The sequence below is a fragment of the Metopolophium dirhodum genome, chromosome 1 (genome assembly GCF_019925205.1).
Source record: "Metopolophium dirhodum isolate CAU chromosome 1, ASM1992520v1, whole genome shotgun sequence".
In the NCBI taxonomy this organism is placed as follows: domain Eukaryota; kingdom Metazoa; phylum Arthropoda; class Insecta; order Hemiptera; family Aphididae; genus Metopolophium; species Metopolophium dirhodum.
The window spans coordinates 58191014-58213856 of NC_083560.1; the positions used below are offsets into that span (position 1 = coordinate 58191014).

The window sequence follows — 22843 nt, forward strand, 5'->3', positions numbered from 1 at the left end:
GTATATTAGCCTGTCCAAATACCAAAGTAAAAAAATTAAACAAACGTTTGGGACTTTGGTGTTAATAACCGTATATATTCGGGGTAATATTGGTTGATATGGGTGTTAAGTTGTTCAGAAAAAACATAATTGTTTTAAGTAATTTTTATTAGATTTTTCATCTCCCCTCAAAAAATCAAAAAAAAATTTATCACTGCGAATACTATAAATTATATTCTTAGTTTTTGGTTGCTGACAATACATAGTTTAGTTGTTGACACCAGACCATATACCTGACAATCAGATAATATAGATAGGTACGTCAACCCGTCAATATTTTTTATTTCTATTTCAGACTATATTTGGAATTTGAATTTATTCTATGCGCTAATTAAGCAATTAATTATAATTTAAATAATTAAATATGTGGACATTTATTGTTATTATTAAACAAATAATTAACTACAAAGTCGAACTAACCACATCAAAATATAAATACTTACAAAATGATATATCATATGAAGATTGTAAAATAAAAATTTATTCGCAAAACGGCAAAACTACACACACGTGTTACACCACCTACAGTTCCCTCCCTTACAAACAACAACAAACAGCTAATGGCCATAGTTGCCGGGCTTCACGATCAATAAAAAAATAAAATAAAATATTATGTATGTAATTATATTATTATGTATAAGCTGGCAGCTTAGCACAATTGTTCGTTTAATTTAAAACTAAATTTTCAGATATGCTATACATTTTTTATAGAGTTGCGATTGCTGGACCCTGGCTATAATACAATATAATATTGTTGTTATTATTATTATTGCAGAATATAATATATTATCTATTCTACCTGTATATGTTGCAGTGATGTAGTGCTTAATGTAATAATGTCTATACTATAATACTAACATAGAACACTGCAGGTCAATAATAATTTTGTTTTAATTTATTATTCCCACCGTGTACAATTTTGCAGCGATGTATAATATAATGATTGTACAAGACATTGTGCAATCGCCGGCGCGGCGAAGGGTAAAAATCCAAGAACTCTCTCTCTCTGGCTCTCTCTCTCGTCTCCGCCGCCGCCACCGCCGATAACGATGGGCGGAGACCTGACCGCTCGTGAAATTTCGCTATTGGTCCATTCGGTCGGGACGGAGGCGCGCGCCCCTCGGAAACTCGTTGCTGCTGCCACAGAATAGATTAAATCAGAATGGTCACATCTCAAAAAATTACATTATTCTTATGGGAAGCTGATAAGAAGGTCCGCCATATTGAATGCATACGTCAGTGTTGCCCAAAAAAAAAATCTTAAATTTACCTCTTACTATACAATAGTTCAGCTATAAGTTTTATTTTTATTTATTCATATTTGTAATTATGAATACTGTTATTAAAATCTTTTGTGCAATTTCGTTTGCAATTACGTGCAAAATAAAACTACGTTTAAATTAATCTACTTCTCATGATTCGGATTTATAATTTGTTTTTTTATGTTTTAAAGCAAAGGAAAAAAAGTTGCAATTGCACGAGAATCCGGTCTCTAGTTATTATGTTGTAAGACGGGCTGAATAGAAACACTTTTAACTCAGCAATATCATAAATTTAACGGTTCCATTATGGGTTTTGTTCTAAAAAGCTGATCAATGCATCAAAATACTGATCTGTTTTAGAATGTATGATTCAAATTTCAAGATATTTGTATTTATATTTAACAGATTATTTAATATTCTTCTTTTCTTTTTAAATACCATATTTGGTAATTTGGTAACGTTATTGAGATTTGGATTAACTCATAAATATCCAACAAGATGTTAAAATGTATTACACATAAATATATAATATTCAAAATAAATTCAATAGTTTATGTGGTAAAATACTGGTTTTTTCTGTACTATATTTTATATAATTATAATATTGGTATAAACCAAATGTAACACAACTATAAATCAATAATAGATTTTAATGAATTAAAAAAATATACACTAATTTGATATAATTAAAGAATATAGGTGACACACTTCTAGGATACAAATAAAACATAATTCATCATTGAGTAATAATTTATTTTATAAACAAGTAATAAAAAGAGTTACTTAGTAGTAATAATAATAATAATAATAATAGGTTATTTTTATTTCAAAATTGAATACAATTAAGAAAATCAGATATTTAAAAAATGCAATTGTTTGTCTTCTTAATATCTTCTTTAAAATCTATAAAAATACTTTTTACAATTTTTTATCATTCTAAGTATTTTTCTATTTTACAAGTCAACATACATTTTTAATATCATATTGTGAAAAATAATATTTTACATGACTTTTTATATTCCAATAATACCGAGTGATCCATAAATTGTGTTAACACTGATTATTTGAAAAAGTTTAAACTTACCTTAAATTAACCTTATATAATTTGATGTAATTTTATAACATTTCTGAACAAAATATTATTTTTATGTACCTGCTATTAACGTTATAATTTGTAAACTTTTTACATTTTTAATTGAGACCATACATTTTTATAATCATATTCTCTGAGTATTTCATTTTTTTTTAAATCAAGTTTCTGTTAAGAAGTTATAAGTATTTTCAGATGAGATGAGCGGAATATAGATCAATTTGATAAGTTTATGATCGCCAATAACTACTTGATAGAAATTTGATTAAAAAAAAAATGAAATACTCAGATGGCTTTTACAATTGATCAAACAACATTTTGAATACTGTTTGGCCCGTTTATTAACAATAAACTCCATTGTGAATAAATTAACAAAGTTACACAGTAATGCAAGTGAACAATTCAGTAAACTTGAAAATTACAGTCAAAAATTTTTAAAACCATATAATAAGGTACAAAAAGCCGCGACATCCAAACAACAACAACGGCGGTAAAATATAAAATGTTTGGTTAGGAGATTGGAAAGTAAATTGTAAACATCGTTACAACAGTGTCACCGTAAGCAACATAAAATTGAAAAAACATTAATATTCAGTTTGTGGTCAATCTGGTGCTTGCATTCAATATGGCGGACTGTTTTTCAGGCGGCAGAAGTGTCCATTCTGATTTAATCTATTCTGTGCTGCTGCCGTCACCTCGTCCGCGCGCGTTCAAACGGTCCCGCGTCGTCGTGCCGTCCGCTTCTGCGAGCGCACGCTTGAAGTTTTTTCATCAGTAATTATTTTCGCGCGCCACACCACAGCACACGATTATCGCACGTACGGTTTCATTTTGCCCCCCCTCTAGACGATACTGTTATCGGTGTTCGTTGGTTTTTTTTTACTCAGCCGTATAATCTCGCACCATCCACGCGATATAAGTACCTGTAATCCTACCCATATAGGCACGCGTCGTAAATTAAAAACCGAAAAGTCAACCGATATATCCACCGAAATCATGTTGATGATGAACGATCTGGGGTCGATGGCCGCCGGCATGATGCCTTTCGACCCGATGTGTGGCAGCCTCTACGAGCAGCAGCCGCCCAAGCCTCGGTTCATATTCAAAATGCCGCGGGTCGTGCCTGACCAGAAGAACAAATTCGAAACCGACGAACTCTTCAGGCGTTTGAGTCGCGAGAGTGACGTGAGTATCTTATTTTGCCTCAACTTATATAATAGGCACCTACCTACCAAACTTAGCATCTATTCACATAAACATATTATCTAGATATTCTACTTATATAGGTACCCATAGGTCTCAACTTATACCATGTACAGCTTATATTTTTGTACCTTACCTATATCATATATATATATGTACTATTCAGTGGCGGATTTCCAAAATTTTTCTGGAGAGGTCCTAAAAAAATTATTTTTATTTTTATTAAAAAAAAGTACCTATATATTGACTGTACTCTTTTAAAATATAGATATATAATGGTATATGGGGGGAGATGGTCAGTACCCCTATAAATCCCTATAAGTCCACTACTAGTAGTACCAATAAGCGTATTGATACGATAACTGCAGACTAAAAGTTTAATTTATGGTGAAGTGCAATCCATAAATTGTTCTATACATAATAACATATAAATATATTGGATATTTGCAGGATATATATATAAGTAGGTACCTGTGATTACTATTTAGTACCTATGTACATTGTACAGCTTATATGTATATATAGGTAACTTATCTTGTTTAGTTGTTTATATCCAGAAGAATAGCTTATTGCACTGAATAATATAGCTTTCAGTGGCGGATCCAGGGCCTAATTTTGGCAGTGGCATGGACAGGGCAAAAGTACAAAAAGTACATAAATTGGCTAAACACAGTGTAAAACAAAGGGAAACTACAGCGATTTGGGGGGCAAATGCCCCCTTTTCATCCCCTCCCCTCAAGGTCCGCCACTGGCTTTCGAAGTGTAGACTGTTAAAAAAGTAGGTATGTATAGCCTAACTAGCCATATAGGTATAATATGTATAGTATGAAACTTACATAAATTATTTTTATATGCTACAGCAGTGGCGCAATTTGGCCAGGGAGGGAATTGAAACATTTACCTCTACCGGCTACCGCCCCAACACAAAAATCTGTATATTCCAGTAGGTTCCTAAAAATAATAATATTTATAGTTCTATAAGTCGATAAGATATCAAAATATCACAACTTCATATCAATTGTTATGGACAATTTACAGATATTTTCAATTTATATTCACTACCTAGTTATATAAGTGATCGCATACTATACACAATGTAATAAATAATAATATTATATATATATAAATATAATTATAGTATATTGTGTAAACATATAGCTGAGAGTAAAGTAAAAGTTACAAGTAGGTGAATTACTTATAGCGTAGGACGTAATATACCTACTAGGGGTATACTATTTTATTCGATGACCGTTGTAGAAAATACATTTTATTTAGATTCAGTGTTCACGTAAATACGTAGCACTGTTTTTTCAATTTTTTTTATTGATACAGGTGACTTGTTTTTTTTGTTGATAGCTACATAAGAGCGAAGTTTGAATCATATTAAAATAAAATATACAACATTAGTAAAATCATTAGTTATTAGTTTATTAGTCTACTAATAAGTAATAACTAATAAGTAAATATACTTTTATGGGAATACTTATTTAACAAACGAATCAACAATCATCAACCATATTTTTATTATATTATTTTGTAAGATATAACCATTTACTATATTCTTTTTTTATACTTTTTTTGAAATAAAGGAATATTTACAATCTTAAGTCATATTTGTTTGTACAATAAGTTAAAAAATTACATGAATTCCATGAGAAGGAAGGCCCACCATTGTGAGAACTGGGAACCCTCGGGACTCAGTCTATATTCTTTAAGAGGATGTTTAAGGAATTTCACGTCAAGACAAATCTGTTTTATTCTATGATTTTTAATATTAGAGTGAATTAATATATAGTCAAATTAACTATATTATTTTAGACTTATTACGCATCGTAAAACAAATCAAAAAAAAATATAAGCATAAACACTATAGTAATCTATATAGTAATGTATATAGTGTACTCTCGGTAACTCGAAGCTCATGGGGGAAAAAAATTCTTCTTACTAAAAATTTCTAATTATCTTAATGAATTATTGTCATTTGAAGAGGAATTTTTTTTGTTCGAGATGTCGAGAATTTCAAGTTACCGAGAGTACTGTATACTTGAACGATGAACATTGTTACAGAAATAATTTTTTTTTATTATATTCTTATACCTATAATAGGATAGTTAAACTATAAAATTTGGTTTTATTGATAGTGTTAAATATGTAATAAGTATACATAGTTTGCAGCAACTGGTAGATATGGGTTTAAAACGATTTTCGAGTATCTCGAATCACCCCCCGCTAAGTCAGGTTTTTGGCTGTAAAGACTGTTATTTATCACGTCATGGTATATGAATAGCATTTCGAGTATTGAATTTTTAAATGAGAAAAAGTCGGCTGGAAATATAAATGACCCAAGTCTTCGGGTATTGTGTCACTGGAATTCGGTGACACAGTATTTTTTTTATTATTATTATATAGGGTTATATTACGGTTATTATTATTAGAGTAGGGTTGAAAATAAATACATTAAACTTAACACTGATATAGTAAGATATAGTGGTATGGTATGGACTATAGATATTATATAGCTATAGGAACAAAAATACATAATCATTTAACGTCGTCAGACTTGAATGTATATTATTATAAAACTGTCTACATAGGAAATTCAAGTATAGATTTATATTTATTGTTTATTAATATAAATAATAATATTATAATGTCTACGGTTAAATTAAACCGCCTCATTAGTTATACCATAGTCGATTTATGTTTAGCCTGATTTTGTTGACATACTTACGATGATGAGTAATTCGGTTTACCCGATGTCCCAATCCATTTGTGAATTTTAATAATTGTATTGACATACATTTCTAAAAGAACTAAAAAGGTGAAAGATTGTATCTTAGAAAATAAATGGTGAATCATGAAATTTTCCCGGCCTTGCCTAATGACGGCGCGGTTGTACAAAAGTGACTATATATAGTACCCATATAGGTATATAATATGTATGTATAAAACAAGTTTCATATTTCTCGCGGCTAATTACAATAATAGACACGTTTACGAGTATGACGAGAGGTATACTAACTAATTCAAATAAAAAGATAAATTATTTAATGGCACGAAAGGTGTACCAATAAATAATACGCCTACGATATGATGAACCTATACCTATTAAGCAACTACATTGACCGTTGCCTCACTTTTTATATTAATTATATTTTTAACTCATGGAGTTTTGTGACTTAAAAGTTTAAAGCTCAAACTACACAACACAGTTCACTAACATGTAAGCTACATTATGGCCACACATGCATGGTGGTTTCATGTTGCGTTGATCGGCGGTTGAAACGCGCGGTTTGGCACTACCAGTCTATTTTTGGCTGTTTCGATAATTTTAATTATTAATTATTATCGTAATATTATAAATATATTATGTACCTAATTGCCCAAACAAAAAAAAAAATGAAAAAAAAATGAATCGAAGTAACTTATCCCGTCGATGGGGCAATAGTTAACACAAAATAATTGTTAAAATAAAAAATAAAAATTATACAGGCAAAGGCAAAGTAGTCTACAGGAACCTGCAAAGTGCTTTCATGTAGAGTCTTTCATTAAAATCAATAATAGTCGACTATGTAAAAATGTATTCCGTTGTTAATTTTGTTAGATACCTACAAATACTCGTATTATAAAAAAAGCTCTGTTAAAACCTTTATAAATACAATTTAATGCTATAATGCTATACATATGCATATTATTTTAAACGAGTACAGAGTACAATAAATGCATAGCTGACAAACGTAATTGACTAACTATGCAATAACTTTTGTCCTTATCATTATTAAATTTGTTTTAAAATTATATAATTAACAATAGTTACCGTGTATGCTAATTCAAAAAAAATTTATAAGAGCAAATAAGTTATTGCATAGTTTGGTAAATAGGTACATTATATTTTGTAGTCAGAATTAATACAGTAGATACTCTTTCTATTACATCATGTAGAGTTGAAGTACTATTATTTTAGGGTTTTTATACTACCTACCCACTTAGAAGTTGGAAGTTCTTATAATATTCACGTATTTTATAATATAGCGTGATACAATTTTGAAATGTTAGATTCACAATAAAACATTCTTATATAATATATATACATCCCGAGATTATAAATTTTGTCAAATATGTGTAGTAAAAATCAGAATATTAATAACTTGTTTTATAATATAATGATTTTAGGTTCGATACACCGGTTACAGAGACAGACCACACGAAGAACGCCAAAGTCGATTTCAAATCGGATGCCGTGAAGGTCATGTAGACATTGTAAGTTCTTTTTAATTTTAAACACATTAAAGACTAAAATTATAAACTCGTATTTATTTATATTTTTTGATTGTACACAGTAACTATATTGCCTGACGTAGTAACTATTCTAATGCAAAAAAACCAAACCTTAATTTTTGTATAAAATAATAAATATAACATTCATAATATATATTTTATTTATTTCTCTATGTTATAGGCATTCACTTCGACTGGAACCAATTTGCAATTGATGTTTACTCCGAACATGCCAATTCCTTCATACCATCAATCTGCCAATGGCACTTGTAATTTCGAAAAAGAACGAGGAATGGTGAGTAAAACGGATAAAAAAATCCTTTACGATTAACCATAATTTGAATCTACTGAAACCGACTAAATATGTTCTGTTTGTTTTTCTATTCGTATGGTTAATTTTTTACATTATTTGATGTGGTACTATATAGCTTTGAAACAACATAATATTATTGATAATAAGATAAATAGCCACCGAGAACTCAATATAATATTATTTTGCGGTCGAAATACTTTAGGTCATTTATGATTACATATGGTTTTATCTACGTCGATACGACATGTTTTTAACTGTTGCAGTAAAAATATGATATAGATTCGTGTAATTTATATTCCCACGTTACATGATTTAACGTGAGAATAATGCCTACATAATTTGCAATTTTGTTTGATTACGTTATCACGACAAAAGCGCATCAATAAAATAGTATAATTTTTTAAGATTATATTTTTTTTAAAAACATTATATAAATGTACACTATCATATAGTGAATTAATTATTTCATTAAGAATCGTATTTACATAAATATTATTGTGCCTGAATTTTGAAAGATTTAATTTTGTTAACAATTTTGAACTTAGTATTTATTATTTTAATTAAATTTAATGAACAAAAATAAGTGCATTATAAAGTTCAAAAATTGATTAATGTAAGCACTTTATCTAAACATAGTGACATTGAACTGGCGACGAAAATATTCCGTTTATAATTTAGCCAATTGGGAGGACAAAATCACTCCAATCCCAAAAATCGCAATGCAGACAAGTGAATCGGCAGTAAACTTATGCTTCTTGTATACTCCTTTCCAGTATTGGTACGAATATTCGTCTTCTTCATAACGTCCTTGTTTCTTTTTCTTCCCTTGACAAGTCATTTTTAAAATTATTATTTTATTTCAAGTACAAATTGATGATAATTATTTTATTTTAATAACTGAGAGAAAAATAATAGAATTATCGATGCATACTATTTATTTATTTTAATATTTTAATACCAATACAAAATCTGTTTAATGGGACTAGCCAGCTATAGTAGTAATTAAAAATATTATAATAAATAATGATATGATTGTACAATATTGTACATAATATTATGAACAATTTAATTTAACTAATACTATTTAGTTATTCAGTATATTTAATTTATATCAAGGTAGATATTTTTGTATCTGGTGTATTTTTTAGATATTTTATGTCATCTTTAAAAACACTTGTCTCTTACAACTATCGATTAGTATAGGTATAGCTACTAATGTAATTATGGGCGGTTTTAATACCTTAAGGTGTAGTACGAAATATTTTCTACAAATGAATGCATTTAAAAGGTATACATAATTAGAGTACTTATATTTGCGTTACATATTATACTTATACTTACTAATTAATTATATTTGCATTCTAAAGTTCTAAACGAAAGATCGGATAGACTAAAGATGTATGAAACGTATATACTATATAGGTACTCAATTAGCTTTTATCATATTATAGGAAATCACAAAAACCAAATAAAATAATTATAGCTAGCCTGAATGAGAATACATTTCATTAAGTACAGCCAGTATATAGGTACAGTTCAAGTTATAATTAAAGCATATTAATTAATATTCATACACTTATACAGTAATAGGTGGGTATAAAATATATTGCGTAAACCGTAGTCTGTATGTATATATATAGGTACATATATATTGGGTGTAGGAGTGTTAACCATTTCAAATTTCAATCGTTTATCCAGTTTTCAAAGCTACGATATCATAATATACTATAATAATATATTATGTGCGGGTAGGTGATGACGGCTGTCGCGCACGTTTCTTTTCACATATTATATCGATTAATCAGCGTTCCACTCGTATTTAGTCCGTCAAAACGTTCTGTTGGGACTTTAGGAGACATACAAACATGGCAATTTTACTCGTATATATAACACACGCATACAATATATGTGTATACGCAGTGTTATCAATGTAATATATTATTATTATTACATTTCATCAACAACTGAATAGTATAACAATAACAATATGGACGCGTTGACAATCAATGGGGGGCAGTGTTTACGCGACGAAAATGCAGCAGGAAGAGGAGTGTCTGTATGGATTTTCGCGTAGATTACGATTTTTTTTTTTTTTTACAATAGAGACGCGCACTTATATTGTAGGTTTGGTATATTATATTCAGAAAAGGGCAAGTAGGGGAGACAAAAAAGAAATCCTTTTAAAATAATAATATAATACTCGTAATATTCTGCAACTATATATATACGCGAGAGGGACGCGTTCTCCCTTTTTTCCTCTGGGATTTATATTATTATTGTCACACGCACACACAGACACAGCGCACATGTAACATCTCACTCGACTGGAATGGCTCGTACGCACGTATATACCTATGTATAAAGTATATGTACCTATATATATATATATGTATGTATATGTATATGTGTAGCGACGGCGGTGACAAATACGTGTATATGGTATATAAGGGGAAACGGAAATCAATAGTGAAAGAGAAAAAAGGGCGCAAAGGGTGCCGCGTCGCCGCCATTTTGTTCCGGGCGCACACCAGATGCGACGGCCATTGTAACCGATTTGCCGCCAGTTTAAGTTTAAAAAAATGTAGGAAGTCTTGTATACATATTATATATATATAAATAGAATATCGCCCGAGTGTATGTGTCGCCGAAAAAAAAAGACCGACAAAGACGTTATATTATTATACTTTCTTTATACTGCAGCCGAACAAAACGTTTAATCGGATGTTCTACTTTATTTTTTTCTTTTACGACTTTTTTCTTCTCGAACTCAATCGTATAGCTGTTAAAAAAAAAATGGAAAAACAGACATCCACACACTATCATACACGCATACTTCACACGGCGTTAAACAGCCGAAAATATAATATGTAAACATATTATATTATTATATTGTATGCTGTATGCATCATATTATTATTGTTTGGAAATGCGTATTAGGCGTCACTGCAGCAGAATGCAGACACCAACATAAATCATATAATAAACATAATATATGATGGGATACTATATTAAATATTTTATAAGTTTTACTATGTAGTATTATTGCGTGGTTATACGACACATAAAACCGTATAGGACTGCGACATTATTGCAGGACATGGCCAATATTAAACCGTTATTTGACTATATATTTTTAGGTATATAATATAATATGGTTATAAGAACCCACCTAATATTATTGTATTCAATTGTAGAAATGGAAAATAAATTGATGTATTTTTACTTCAATAATATTAGTATCAACAACTTCATATATGAACTGGTTGAACTGGTGTTGATTATAGGTAGGTTCCTACTAAAATTTACATGTAGGATTTTATTTGAATTAAAATATAACTATTATTCTATTATAAACTATAATCATTTAAGCTATCATTATACTTGATAGTTGATGTATAGTATACGATTAAAGGGAAATACTTAGGTTTTGGTTTCAATATAGGTAAAACATTAGATATCTTTAGATATAAACAACCCGCAATAATGTCTGAAATACCTTCAAATTATTTGAATGTTCTTTGGTAGCAATAATTCCTACTATTGTTGATTTCATACGAGTTTTATTTTTAAAGACCATTCTAGACGTAGGGTTTCCAATGTGATATAGGTATTAGGTATATATATATATACACACATATACTGACCAGAAGGGGAGGGGGCTACGATTTTTAAATATAGTAATTTTCCTGATATGTCTTCTTTTTGGTCAGTTAAAATCACACAAAATTTATTGATTTAACCCCCCAACTACCATCAAAAAAAAAAATAAGTATTATAGTACGCCACTGTTCAACAATAGGAAATATAATATACTATTATAAATATTGTTTATATTATTTTATTTTAATTCGTATTTGTATAAAAAAATTAACTTTAGTTGTATACAAGGTGAATAAGTACAAAAATGTTTATATTTACATTGCATTATAATATGATCTTCGAAATTTATTATCTTACCTATAAGTAGGTACCTAACTGTATTTTAAAAAATCAAAATATTAAAAGTATACTAAATACAATTATTTATCTACGTAATTAGTGTAGATATCATTATATTATTTTAAAATACGTATTATAGATGTGGAAATCACATTTTATTATTTCCGTGACTTTTGGTATAATTGGTACATGACTTGGTTAGGCGAATTTATTATATGGTATGGCTCATTATTACATCGTTTAACCCACCTACACAATAAATATTAAAAAAAAAATAAAGCAATCTACGAGGGTGGTGTCAAAACGGTTAATATTATTATACATAAATACAACGCGTACCCGTCACTACGTTAGCTGTCTGTCAAATCACCACGGGTGACTGGAACTGTTAGTTTTCACGCCGATCCGCCACCCTGAGAGCCTATTATATCATTAACAATAATCCATTGTTTAATATTCAGAATATTTTTTTATTCTCTTGTATGACTTTTGTCGGGGAAACAAAAAAAATGGTAGTTTCTTTTTTCTTTTTTCTGTTTGTTTCCTGAACAAATCCCGACATGCTGCGAACACACGCACGCTGAGTAAAAAATAGAAAAAATTACCCTGGTGCATTTACAATAGTTTAATTTGCAATAAAAGCTTTAAACATATATATTTGGTGAAATTATACACCCTCAAGTCATATATGATTGTGTTCGAATCGTACGCATAATATAATAATAAAGCCCATATAAAATATTATATCATACCTAGTCATACGGGGTGGTCCTGGAAATTCAAACTGCTTTTAAATGACTGTATAAAAGTCAAATTCATTAATTTCGTCGAACAAAATACACTTTTGTTCGACATTTCCTCAATCATAGAAACCAATTTTATCCGCTTAATAATATTATATATAATAATATATTCCTAGTACACATATACCTATAGTATACCTGTATAGTGAGATTCGCATAATAATTCTCGAGTAGGTGCCCATCAAAATCGGCTCGGAATACGATGTAGGTACCATGTATAATATAAGTAACGACAATTTTTTTTGCCGGCCGTTCTATACACTGCTGCTGCTGCTGTTTCAGCAGTATATATGACTACCGTGCAGAATCGTCGACGGCATAATAATAATATCTTCATGTCGATCGGTTACGTTGTACGTCAAATTCGAAATTGGTCGCGAACAAAAAAATAATAAAAGGGCATGTGGACGTGTTTCTTTGATAGCATACATGCGTTCTAGACAGGCTTGACAAATTTCTGAAGGGCCGGTAACGTTTTACTGCGGGGTCTCAATTTCAGATGTTTGTATTAATAAAAAAATAAAATACATATCCCCATACACGACCCTAACTTACGTGAATAAATAGGTATAGGATGCTCTTTTATCGCGGACCGGTAGCGCGACAAAGCCGTTTATAATAACAAGCGTATCTATGTATATATTAATATATTATATACCTAAGTACCGGACATTCACAAAACACGATGTACTTATATAATATTATTATGTAGGCACTCATTCCACATTGATGCCGGAGGGATCAAAATAATTCAACACGGTGTGGACTGATTTTCAACAATATGTACAAAATAAAACGAAATGCATATGGAAATAATAACGAAAAAAATGATGTTACTTTTTCGTTCACAAAGTAGGGCTTTACGATTATCGTTCCTATTTTTTAAAAAATGAATTACGATTCTATAACGACGAATAAGTAGTTATAATTAATAAGTAGGTATTATGGTACAATGTCATACGTTATAGTGTTATATACAATTTTATAAATTGTATAGCAGTACATGTATATAACATTGATGATGTAGATACATTATTAATGACTTAATGTTATCATGAACAAAATGTATAAGTATTAGTTCCTGGGATCTTTAGTAACATTGTTGATTATTATCTAAAACTTTCAGAATCGTAAATAAATTGAACGAATTTTTAATTTGTCTCGAATGACGAATATCCTAGCCCCTATAGATGTTGTCACAGGTATATTCTTTTTCACTCATAACTTATTTAAATAACACGTTAATCCATAGAAATTTCTTTTAAAAAGTTATTTCGTTACAATTGCGTTAATTTGAATAAAATATAACGAAATTACCACAGCGTTACTGCAAATGTAATTTCGTTACAGTAATTTGAAATTTACGTTACGTAGTTAATACCCAACACTGGTACCTTCTAAACGGCGATTTAGTTGAGTACAATATAGTTTTTTGTAGGTGAGGTAGGTACCTTCCTAGCGCCATTAAGAAATGAATGAAAGTACCGTTATCTACCAAAAACCAATATAATATATTTTATAAGCTACCTACTTGGTGGTGGTATTAATCCATACCCATACATAAAACGATTTGTAATAATAAAAGAGAAAACAGATTACGGTAATTTAGCTAAAAAATAAAAAAAAAAATACAATACATACAGGTATATCTAAATCTCTTTGGTCCGGTCCACGTGTATGTTTTTTTTAAGGCCTCGAAAAAAAACCTCTATACATCTTTATTGTAGATGATACTGTGCGGTGCGATCCGAACATCGTATTATAGAGAGGGCAAAGGATCTTTTGGGTATTCCTCTGCATATTGGGTATACATATTTGTAGTATCGGATTATGTGAAATTGGGTGAATGCATTTCCGTGCAGATGATAATACTAAATGAGGAATTATTTAGACTGGCCGAAACGAAACGCGTTACAAATTTACCTACACAATGGTAATGGTTGATGTGTAGATGTTCGTTTTACAAAAAAAATGTATACTGTAATAATTGGTATGGCACAGGTAATATTTATCATGTGTTTTCGAGCGCGAGGACTAAAATTGAATGCGCCAGTAATTTCGTACAGTTTGACGTTCAACAAAGAATTATTATCGCGAATCTATCATGAGTAATAGTTTTTCTGGATATGAAACAAATTAGAAAATAAAAAATCAGAATTTAGATATTATTGTGTATTAATTTATGTAAAGGTACTTAAAATATTTAATAATATTATACTTATATACCTATAATTATTGATTTTCATATTCATACACTCATGGCGCGTATATATAATAGGTAGTATACTAATAATATACCTATTGATATATAATATTTGCATATAGTTATAACTTATAGTACATTTTCCTCTTTGATTTCAGACTTCAGTAATGATTTGTTAGGGTTTTTCGAAAAGTTTTGTCGGATATTAATATTATTGCGGTTTATTGTCTTTCGCTGTGTACATTTTAATCGTTTTTCTGAAAAATATCAACACCGTTTCCATATTATTATTTTAACATTATTAACGTTTCGAAGCTGCGATTTCTAGTTATAATTATGTAGCATATTATAAATTATAAAAATAACTAACGTTGCGGGGTTAAACTCAAGAACAGGTGTGACACCTTAGTGGGTTTAGATATATATGATACTATACATGGTATATGCAGTGTTGGTGTTCAAAGTGCATAATTGCATAATATATGCAAACTGCAATGGTCACTGCAGCACATAGTACATTAGTACTTCTATATTATACTACACACACACACACACCTACACGATTTCTGGTTATAATATTAGGTCAATAATCCATATAGGTGTGTAACCTGCACTCTGCAGCGTATTATGTCGCATCGTTAGACCTGCATCATTTGTTATAAATAGGTACATTATAATATGTGCAATTTATGTATTTACATAATAATATTATATTATATTATATACACTGCAGACCGGTATCCTTATTCGGTCCCCGCCGTTGTTGAACGACAATAATAATAACAATAATACTATAATGACTCGACGAAAATCTACGTGTACGGAGGGTGTCGTCGCCGTCGTCGTCGAGAGATGCAGTGTTATAATATATATTATAATATTATATATATTGCTGCTGCTCCAGCAGATGACCTCGTCCCGAAACGTTTTATTCTGTTTGAGTTATTTTTCAAGAATAATAGCCCCCCTGCTTGCTATTATAATATATAATGGAACGTCGCGCGCGCCCCTTTTTAAACCCTCTAAACGACTTCACATTTGTCAAAGCCCAAGGGTAACCATCGTTGATCCGATAGTCCTCCAGCACTATAATGCATGTAAAATAATCATAACACGTTAAAACAATAAGAAGAGCATTTTAACATCTATTAACGTGTTGTAGGTACAGTGTACACCTACCTATATTTAACCTCCATATAGTCGTTATACCTGCGTATTATACACCTATAAAAACGACCAAACCGTTGTTTAAGGGATCTGTTTTACGTTTTTTTTTCTGTTGTTATTATTATTATATTTTTTTTCATATGGCTGTTTTATAATAATTTCTTTATAAAACGTTATTTGTTTTGTCCCGAGTGACACGGAAATTAATTGCACGTCGTTTGTAACGACTGCGTGCGTTACCGGCCTGCCAAGGCGGATTGGTGTTAAAACGAACATAAAAAAAAAATTAATAATGTAGGTACATATTATTATAAATGGTGCATTGTTCGGAGTAAACAAAACTAGCTACGTGGGAATGGACGAGTTTACACGTGTGCTTACAATAATAAGTCGAGCAGTTTTTCGCCCGTGGGCCGTGGTCATCGTTATATTATTATACGAACCTATTAAACGTCTAGGAATCTATTTAAAATAATAACAAATTACAGCAGGTATATACAAATATATTAAACATTAAATGAAAGTTATCATTTTTTTCCAAACATATCTATGTACCAGCAGTTAACATGCGTTCACACAGATCTGTAAACGTTGAGCCGTTTAGGTTTCCTGTAAATATCAGTAGTTGTGGATTAAGTGTGATATATCAAATGAAATTACATCAAATGTCTTTAAGATGTGTTTTTATTGTATTATAACCTATGTGATTGATTTCGGGGTTTTCCCGTGAAGCGTGAAAATAAAATAATAATTATTTACAATTTCTTAAGACTTGCAACATAATAATTTCACTAATCATTTTGAATATAAGTTTCAAAAATAATTATTTTATATAAATAATACAATTTTATCAATTGGTAGTTTTCTTGCGAAACTTGCATAATAAAGGATTTATAATTTTATAATACACTTTTATATACCATGAACCGATTGAAAGTATATTGCATAAATTAAACACCTAAAGATTTTTTTTCGCAATTTACACACACCTCGTTCTAAGAAAGAAGTGCGTAATTTTAAAAACCAAAATACATATTCGCTGATTCACTGATAATAAGAGATAATTGAAAAAAATCAAATATGGTTGTGGTAGGTACTTATTACAATTTATAATATGACCATAAAAATAACATGCCAATAAAATTTGTACAATTGTTGTCATATTTATTTTATTTAGCGTCTATATAGGTCTTTATAGTATAGTTTATATACAAAGTATCGGTGCAAATAAGCTTCCCTTTTTTTCGTTTTGGTTATTCTTATGAAATCCGAGAAATTTCCTTCTTTATGGTACCTTAATTATGTAGATACGTTTACCTCATGTATCATTTTTCTACGAACTCGCCAATTTTGGGGGAGGCTTAGACCCCTCCATCCCTATTGGTGCCTATAATACACGATGTATCGGTATATTTAATATATAATTTTAAAAGCAAATATTTACGACGACCAGTGAACAAAAAAAAGTTTGTTCGTTATTTCCGCAAAGATTTACCGTGCAAAACCTTTTTAATTGATTTCCACTCGAACGCACTTATGAGATATTATAGAAATGAAATAGTTGTACATGCATGTAGTACCTACCTCATGTTATATTATTGTGTACAATAATTGTGTTACCTACCTACATCAACCAATCGATTGAAATAGCGCGTTGATTCGGAAGAATTTCTCAGCTGGAAACAACACATCACACACGTCGTCGATATTATTTGATTATTTTTACCCTTTTTTATTATTATTTACCCTCGTGTCGTAATGACTTGTACCTTATTCGAACGCACTGCACCCTCGTGCGCGCATACAACTGCCAGCGTGAACGTTTTGTCGTCACATTAGGGCCTCTTTGACTCTCCCAGCGTGATCCGAAAACAACACGTATGTACATCGCATCGTCGTCATCGCAGCATAAGTCCGTCGGCGAGATTCGCGAATGTATTGTAATAATAAATATGTCACGACGCTATTTCGTACGTCCATTATACACGAATAATTTTCGCGCACTTGTACGCGAAAACATAAAAAACAACTCACTCGACCGACGCATATACAATAAATAATTGTGTCCATCATCATTCATCAGTATATTAAATTTAAGTCTACATGCGACGTGTGTGTGTGTGTGTGTGTGTGTGTGTGTGTGTGTGTGTGTGTGTGTGTGGTGTGTGTGCGTTTGTTTATCGAGGACAGACATCTGTCAACAGTCACCGCCGCCGAGTCCGTTTACGCAACCCTTTTGTCCGTCCCCATCATCATATTATATAATAATATGTACACATTTGCGACTCTATATATATTGTATATTATAATATTATGCCGCCGCGGGTCCTCTTAGCCACCCCCCTATATACGATCGTTCTAAATAAATGACGACTAGCGTGAAAACGGCCCGCCGACCCGATCGGCCGCTAAACACAATAATATATTACTACATTACTAACTACCTATTTTATTGTTATTATTATAATATATAAATACGCGATTTTTATGCATTTATCACCCGCGACCGATTTTTATTTTTTATTTATCGATGTCCATAAATTACGATTTGCCGACATGAACCACGGTCCCAATGTGCATGCCAACCGTTTAAACGTTTAATTTTAATATAGTGATTAATAATTATTATAATATATTAATGTGTAATACGCGAGCCGTAAAATATAATATTATATAGGTGAATTATTTGGGAATCGTTTGTATTTATTCCGTTTTTATCACAAACCCTAATCCATGTATTAAAGTCGTAATCACATAATATAATATAATATTATTACTGTGACTGTGTAGACATCAAAACGAGTCACCGCGACATGCATGTGGCAGACTTGACTTTCTCGTTGACCTCTCTCGCAGTTAAGCAGTTTACGCAGTCCGTGTGTATTCCCCATGAGTACCTACCATCTATATTACATAGCGTAACATTTATTTGGTTAATATGTGATTTTTAAATTACGCAACTAATAACGCAACTCGTGCGTCATAGAAATAAAAAAAAATCGTCGGAAATCGTCTCTGACGAACGTATATTATGTATTAATTATTTCGCAAATCGATTATTATACCTACCGTGATATTATGTCCGGTCAGTTAGTAATAATAACTTATTATATACAACCCCAGAATCACAGAATTCGATATTCCTTAACACCTAACCCGGACTAGTCTTTAGAGCAGCTGCAGTTGTTCGTCGACCGTTCGGAATGATAAATTTGTGCCAAATAATACGGCAATGTAAAAATGTTGGAATAATTTTTTGTGGTTAACCAGCCCGTCACTTTTTGCGATTACAGCGGCATTGCGATGTCGTGCAAATTTTGAAATTGGTCATGCAAATCCATGCTAATTTCGTGCTAATTATTGATGAAAAAAAAATCATAGACAGCAGCTGTACCCATTATTTTCCCGAGTTGTGCGATCTCGCAACTGCAACATCGATTACCTACTATATTATATTTGCCAATCGTACTACGAGATGAGGTGTCGACCATAATAATAATATAATACGTGTGGGTATTATATTATTATTTTGCAGTCGTTCGACCGTGTAATAATATTTTGACTGGATATAATAATAATATAATACCCGGACACATCGACACATCTTGTGGTTTTTTTTTTTTTTTTTTGTCTTTCCTTTGGTCGTTATTTTCCTTTAGGATTGGTTTGATTATACGGTGGAAAAAAATAAAGCACAGCGCAGGACACACGATACGCGCGCACAACGGCCGAAACCGCCGACTCCTATATACAGACCGCAAAATATGATTATTATTACACACACGTACGACCGCAGTGGTTTTTGAAGATCGAATTTACATATCCGATTTCTCCCCGACCGGCCGCCGCCCGCGTATAATATCATAACCGCGGCCGGGGAGTCACACACGCACACTCGTACATACCTCCGTGATCCTCCACGGGCTACCGATCCCTGAATACAGTCTATACCTATGTACGTATAATATTATATGGGTTTTTTTATCAAATTTTTTTATTGCGTCTCGTAGTATAATTCATGTACAGGATGATTCACCAGGCATGTTCACCCCCCGTTTTTTCAATTATTAAAGAATCGTATTATATTCATATTCTGTTTTCTGCATTTTGGCATTTTCATATTTATACCTACTTATAAAGACCATGATTGTTAAGAAGTTTTTCACTACTTAAGGTGTGTCCTGTGGTGATACGAACTTATGTTTTACCAAAGACAACCACCTTTTTTCACTGTAAATTATTTAGCAGATATTTTTTTTTGAAAACCTTGATGTACCCTAATTCGAAATTCGAACGAATGTAGTTACGAGTTTCTTGGATATTAAAATGGTTTCCAAAAATATAAAATGAATAAGATATTTGGTATAGTATTTTTACAGATTATAATATTGATTATTAAAATGCAGTTTAAATCACTATAGTCCCCCGGATATCTTCCAAACCCATTAACAAATATTATTCTTATAGTATACAAATTTAAATAACTCAAAAACTACTCGTTCAAATTTTGATTTTAGTAGGTAAAATTTTTCGGGAAATTTATCTGCTAAATAATGTACAGTAAAAAAGCGGAGTTCTCATTGGTAAAACAGAATTTGTATCTCCACTGGACTATTTCTAAATAAAAAAAAAAAATCTTCGGAAATATGAAAATATGATGGGCTTGCGCTCGAGTCGGGGGCGAGGGTGCTTGATGAATCACCCTGTATAACATACGCGCGTGTTTAATATAGTAGGCATACCATTATATTAATATATCACAACAATACGCGTTCGCGCACATATAGGTATACCGTATACATATTATAATAATAATATATTATATTGTGCGTGTGTGCGCGCGCGTGGAGACGACGGGGAAAAATATAAAACCACCGTCACGAGTAACATCATCATCGTAATGTATCGCATAATATAATATAACATTATAATATAATATAGGATCTACCCGACCGCCAGAGCCGCTATTGCCTGGGTGGCCCTGTCTGCGGACGTTACTTCCGAATCGGCAAACTTGGTATGCGCATGTATCGTATGTTGTACTATATGCATATATACGTATAATGTGTGTGTAATGACGGCGCAACATACCTCCACATTGGCTCATTACCTCACACGCCGCGGCCTGTGCCCGTGTCTTATGCATATATAGTGTCGTACCCACAAAAGTCCGATGATGATTATTATTATGTATCGTGCGATGTGTGATGCGTAATATATACAAGACCAGCGAGACGAAATCAGAGGTGCTCGTGTGGTTATTTTGTCAAAAGTGCCTATATAGGTATTATATTATGTTGTCGTACTCGTCTCTTCGGCCGGAATAAAATACAATTGTGATATGTTTAGGGCTCGACTTCTCGAACAATATCGAGTTTGCGATTTGCGTTGTTTTTTGTTTTTTTTTGGCCAAGCTCAATAACAACATTTTCAACTTTCTTCAGTATTTAATATAATATGTGTGTAGCATGCGGTCCTACGCAAATACGAGTTTACGTGTAATTTTATTATAACGGCCGTAATAGCGACGATAACCGTTTAAAATACCATAGAATATATTATTATATTATTTACCAACGCGGGATGCAGTAGCTGCTCTTTTTGTAATGCATACGCCGCCGTCGGTTTATTTTATTTCATAGATTGAGAGATACCGTTTCGTCCGTTTCACGGATTAGTCCACGGACAGAACATGATACAATATCATATTATATTATATATTATAGAAACGACCGTGCGATTGCGTGTTCAACACGGATTTATGACTCGGACGCGTTCACGTGATGATAAAAACTCGTGACAAATCTAATTACGGCAGTTCGCAGCGAAAGGGTTTTATTTTTTTGTTATTATTTAAACGGGTGTGTAGTACCGAAGCGGCGTGTACATTGAGCGAGAGAGAGAGTACAATGTCCAAACCCTTTTTTATATTTTTTTTATCGCTCTTCGTCGTGCCGGGCTCGTCGTTTATAATGCGCGTGCACATATTACTATATGACGGGCCGTGTATCGTCGTTATCCACCGATTATCCGCGCGTCGGACACTTAACAAAAGAGAACACGGAGAAATAATGTTTTATCATTATTATTATTATTATTATTATTAATAGCGACCCGTTGCCTGCAGTCGTCTGGTAATTGAGACGAGCCCGCGTCACAGCGGGGACGTTGAATTTTGTTTTCAATTTCTTCCCTGTCCGGATCGCAGCTACAATAAACAATGAGCACGAGTGTATATTATTCTACATAATAGTAATAATATAATATTATTACGATGTCAAACCATCAGCACTCTGAATCGATCAATTCAATCCCGTTGTTATATAATATATGCAATATGTATATACACGAGTTGTTAGAATAACAATAATAATATAATATAATATGTCAGCTTTAGTGTGGCGCAATTCTATTTTTTTTTATCAATCTGGCACGGGCGAAATATTTTCGCAGGTGATGATCCTATAGGCTATATAATTATGTGAATGGCATACGATCAACGATGATAATCGGTTGTTGTTTCTACATCACCCACAGAGTGTGCTA

General features: G+C 31.6%; 1 protein-coding gene across 1 annotated transcript in view; it reads left to right on the forward strand.

Moving 5' to 3' along the window:
* Positions 1 to 3092: 3092 nt before the first annotated feature.
* Positions 3093 to 22843, forward strand: part of LOC132934751 (protein big brother-like) — a 30072-nt gene continuing 10321 nt past the window's right edge. The window contains exons 1-3 of the mRNA XM_061001090.1: positions 3093 to 3576; positions 7768 to 7854; positions 8054 to 8167. Coding sequence (XP_060857073.1) covers positions 3388 to 3576; positions 7768 to 7854; positions 8054 to 8167 — 390 coding nt within the window. The 5' untranslated portion in view covers positions 3093 to 3387. The remainder of the gene's footprint in view (positions 3577 to 7767; positions 7855 to 8053; positions 8168 to 22843) is intronic.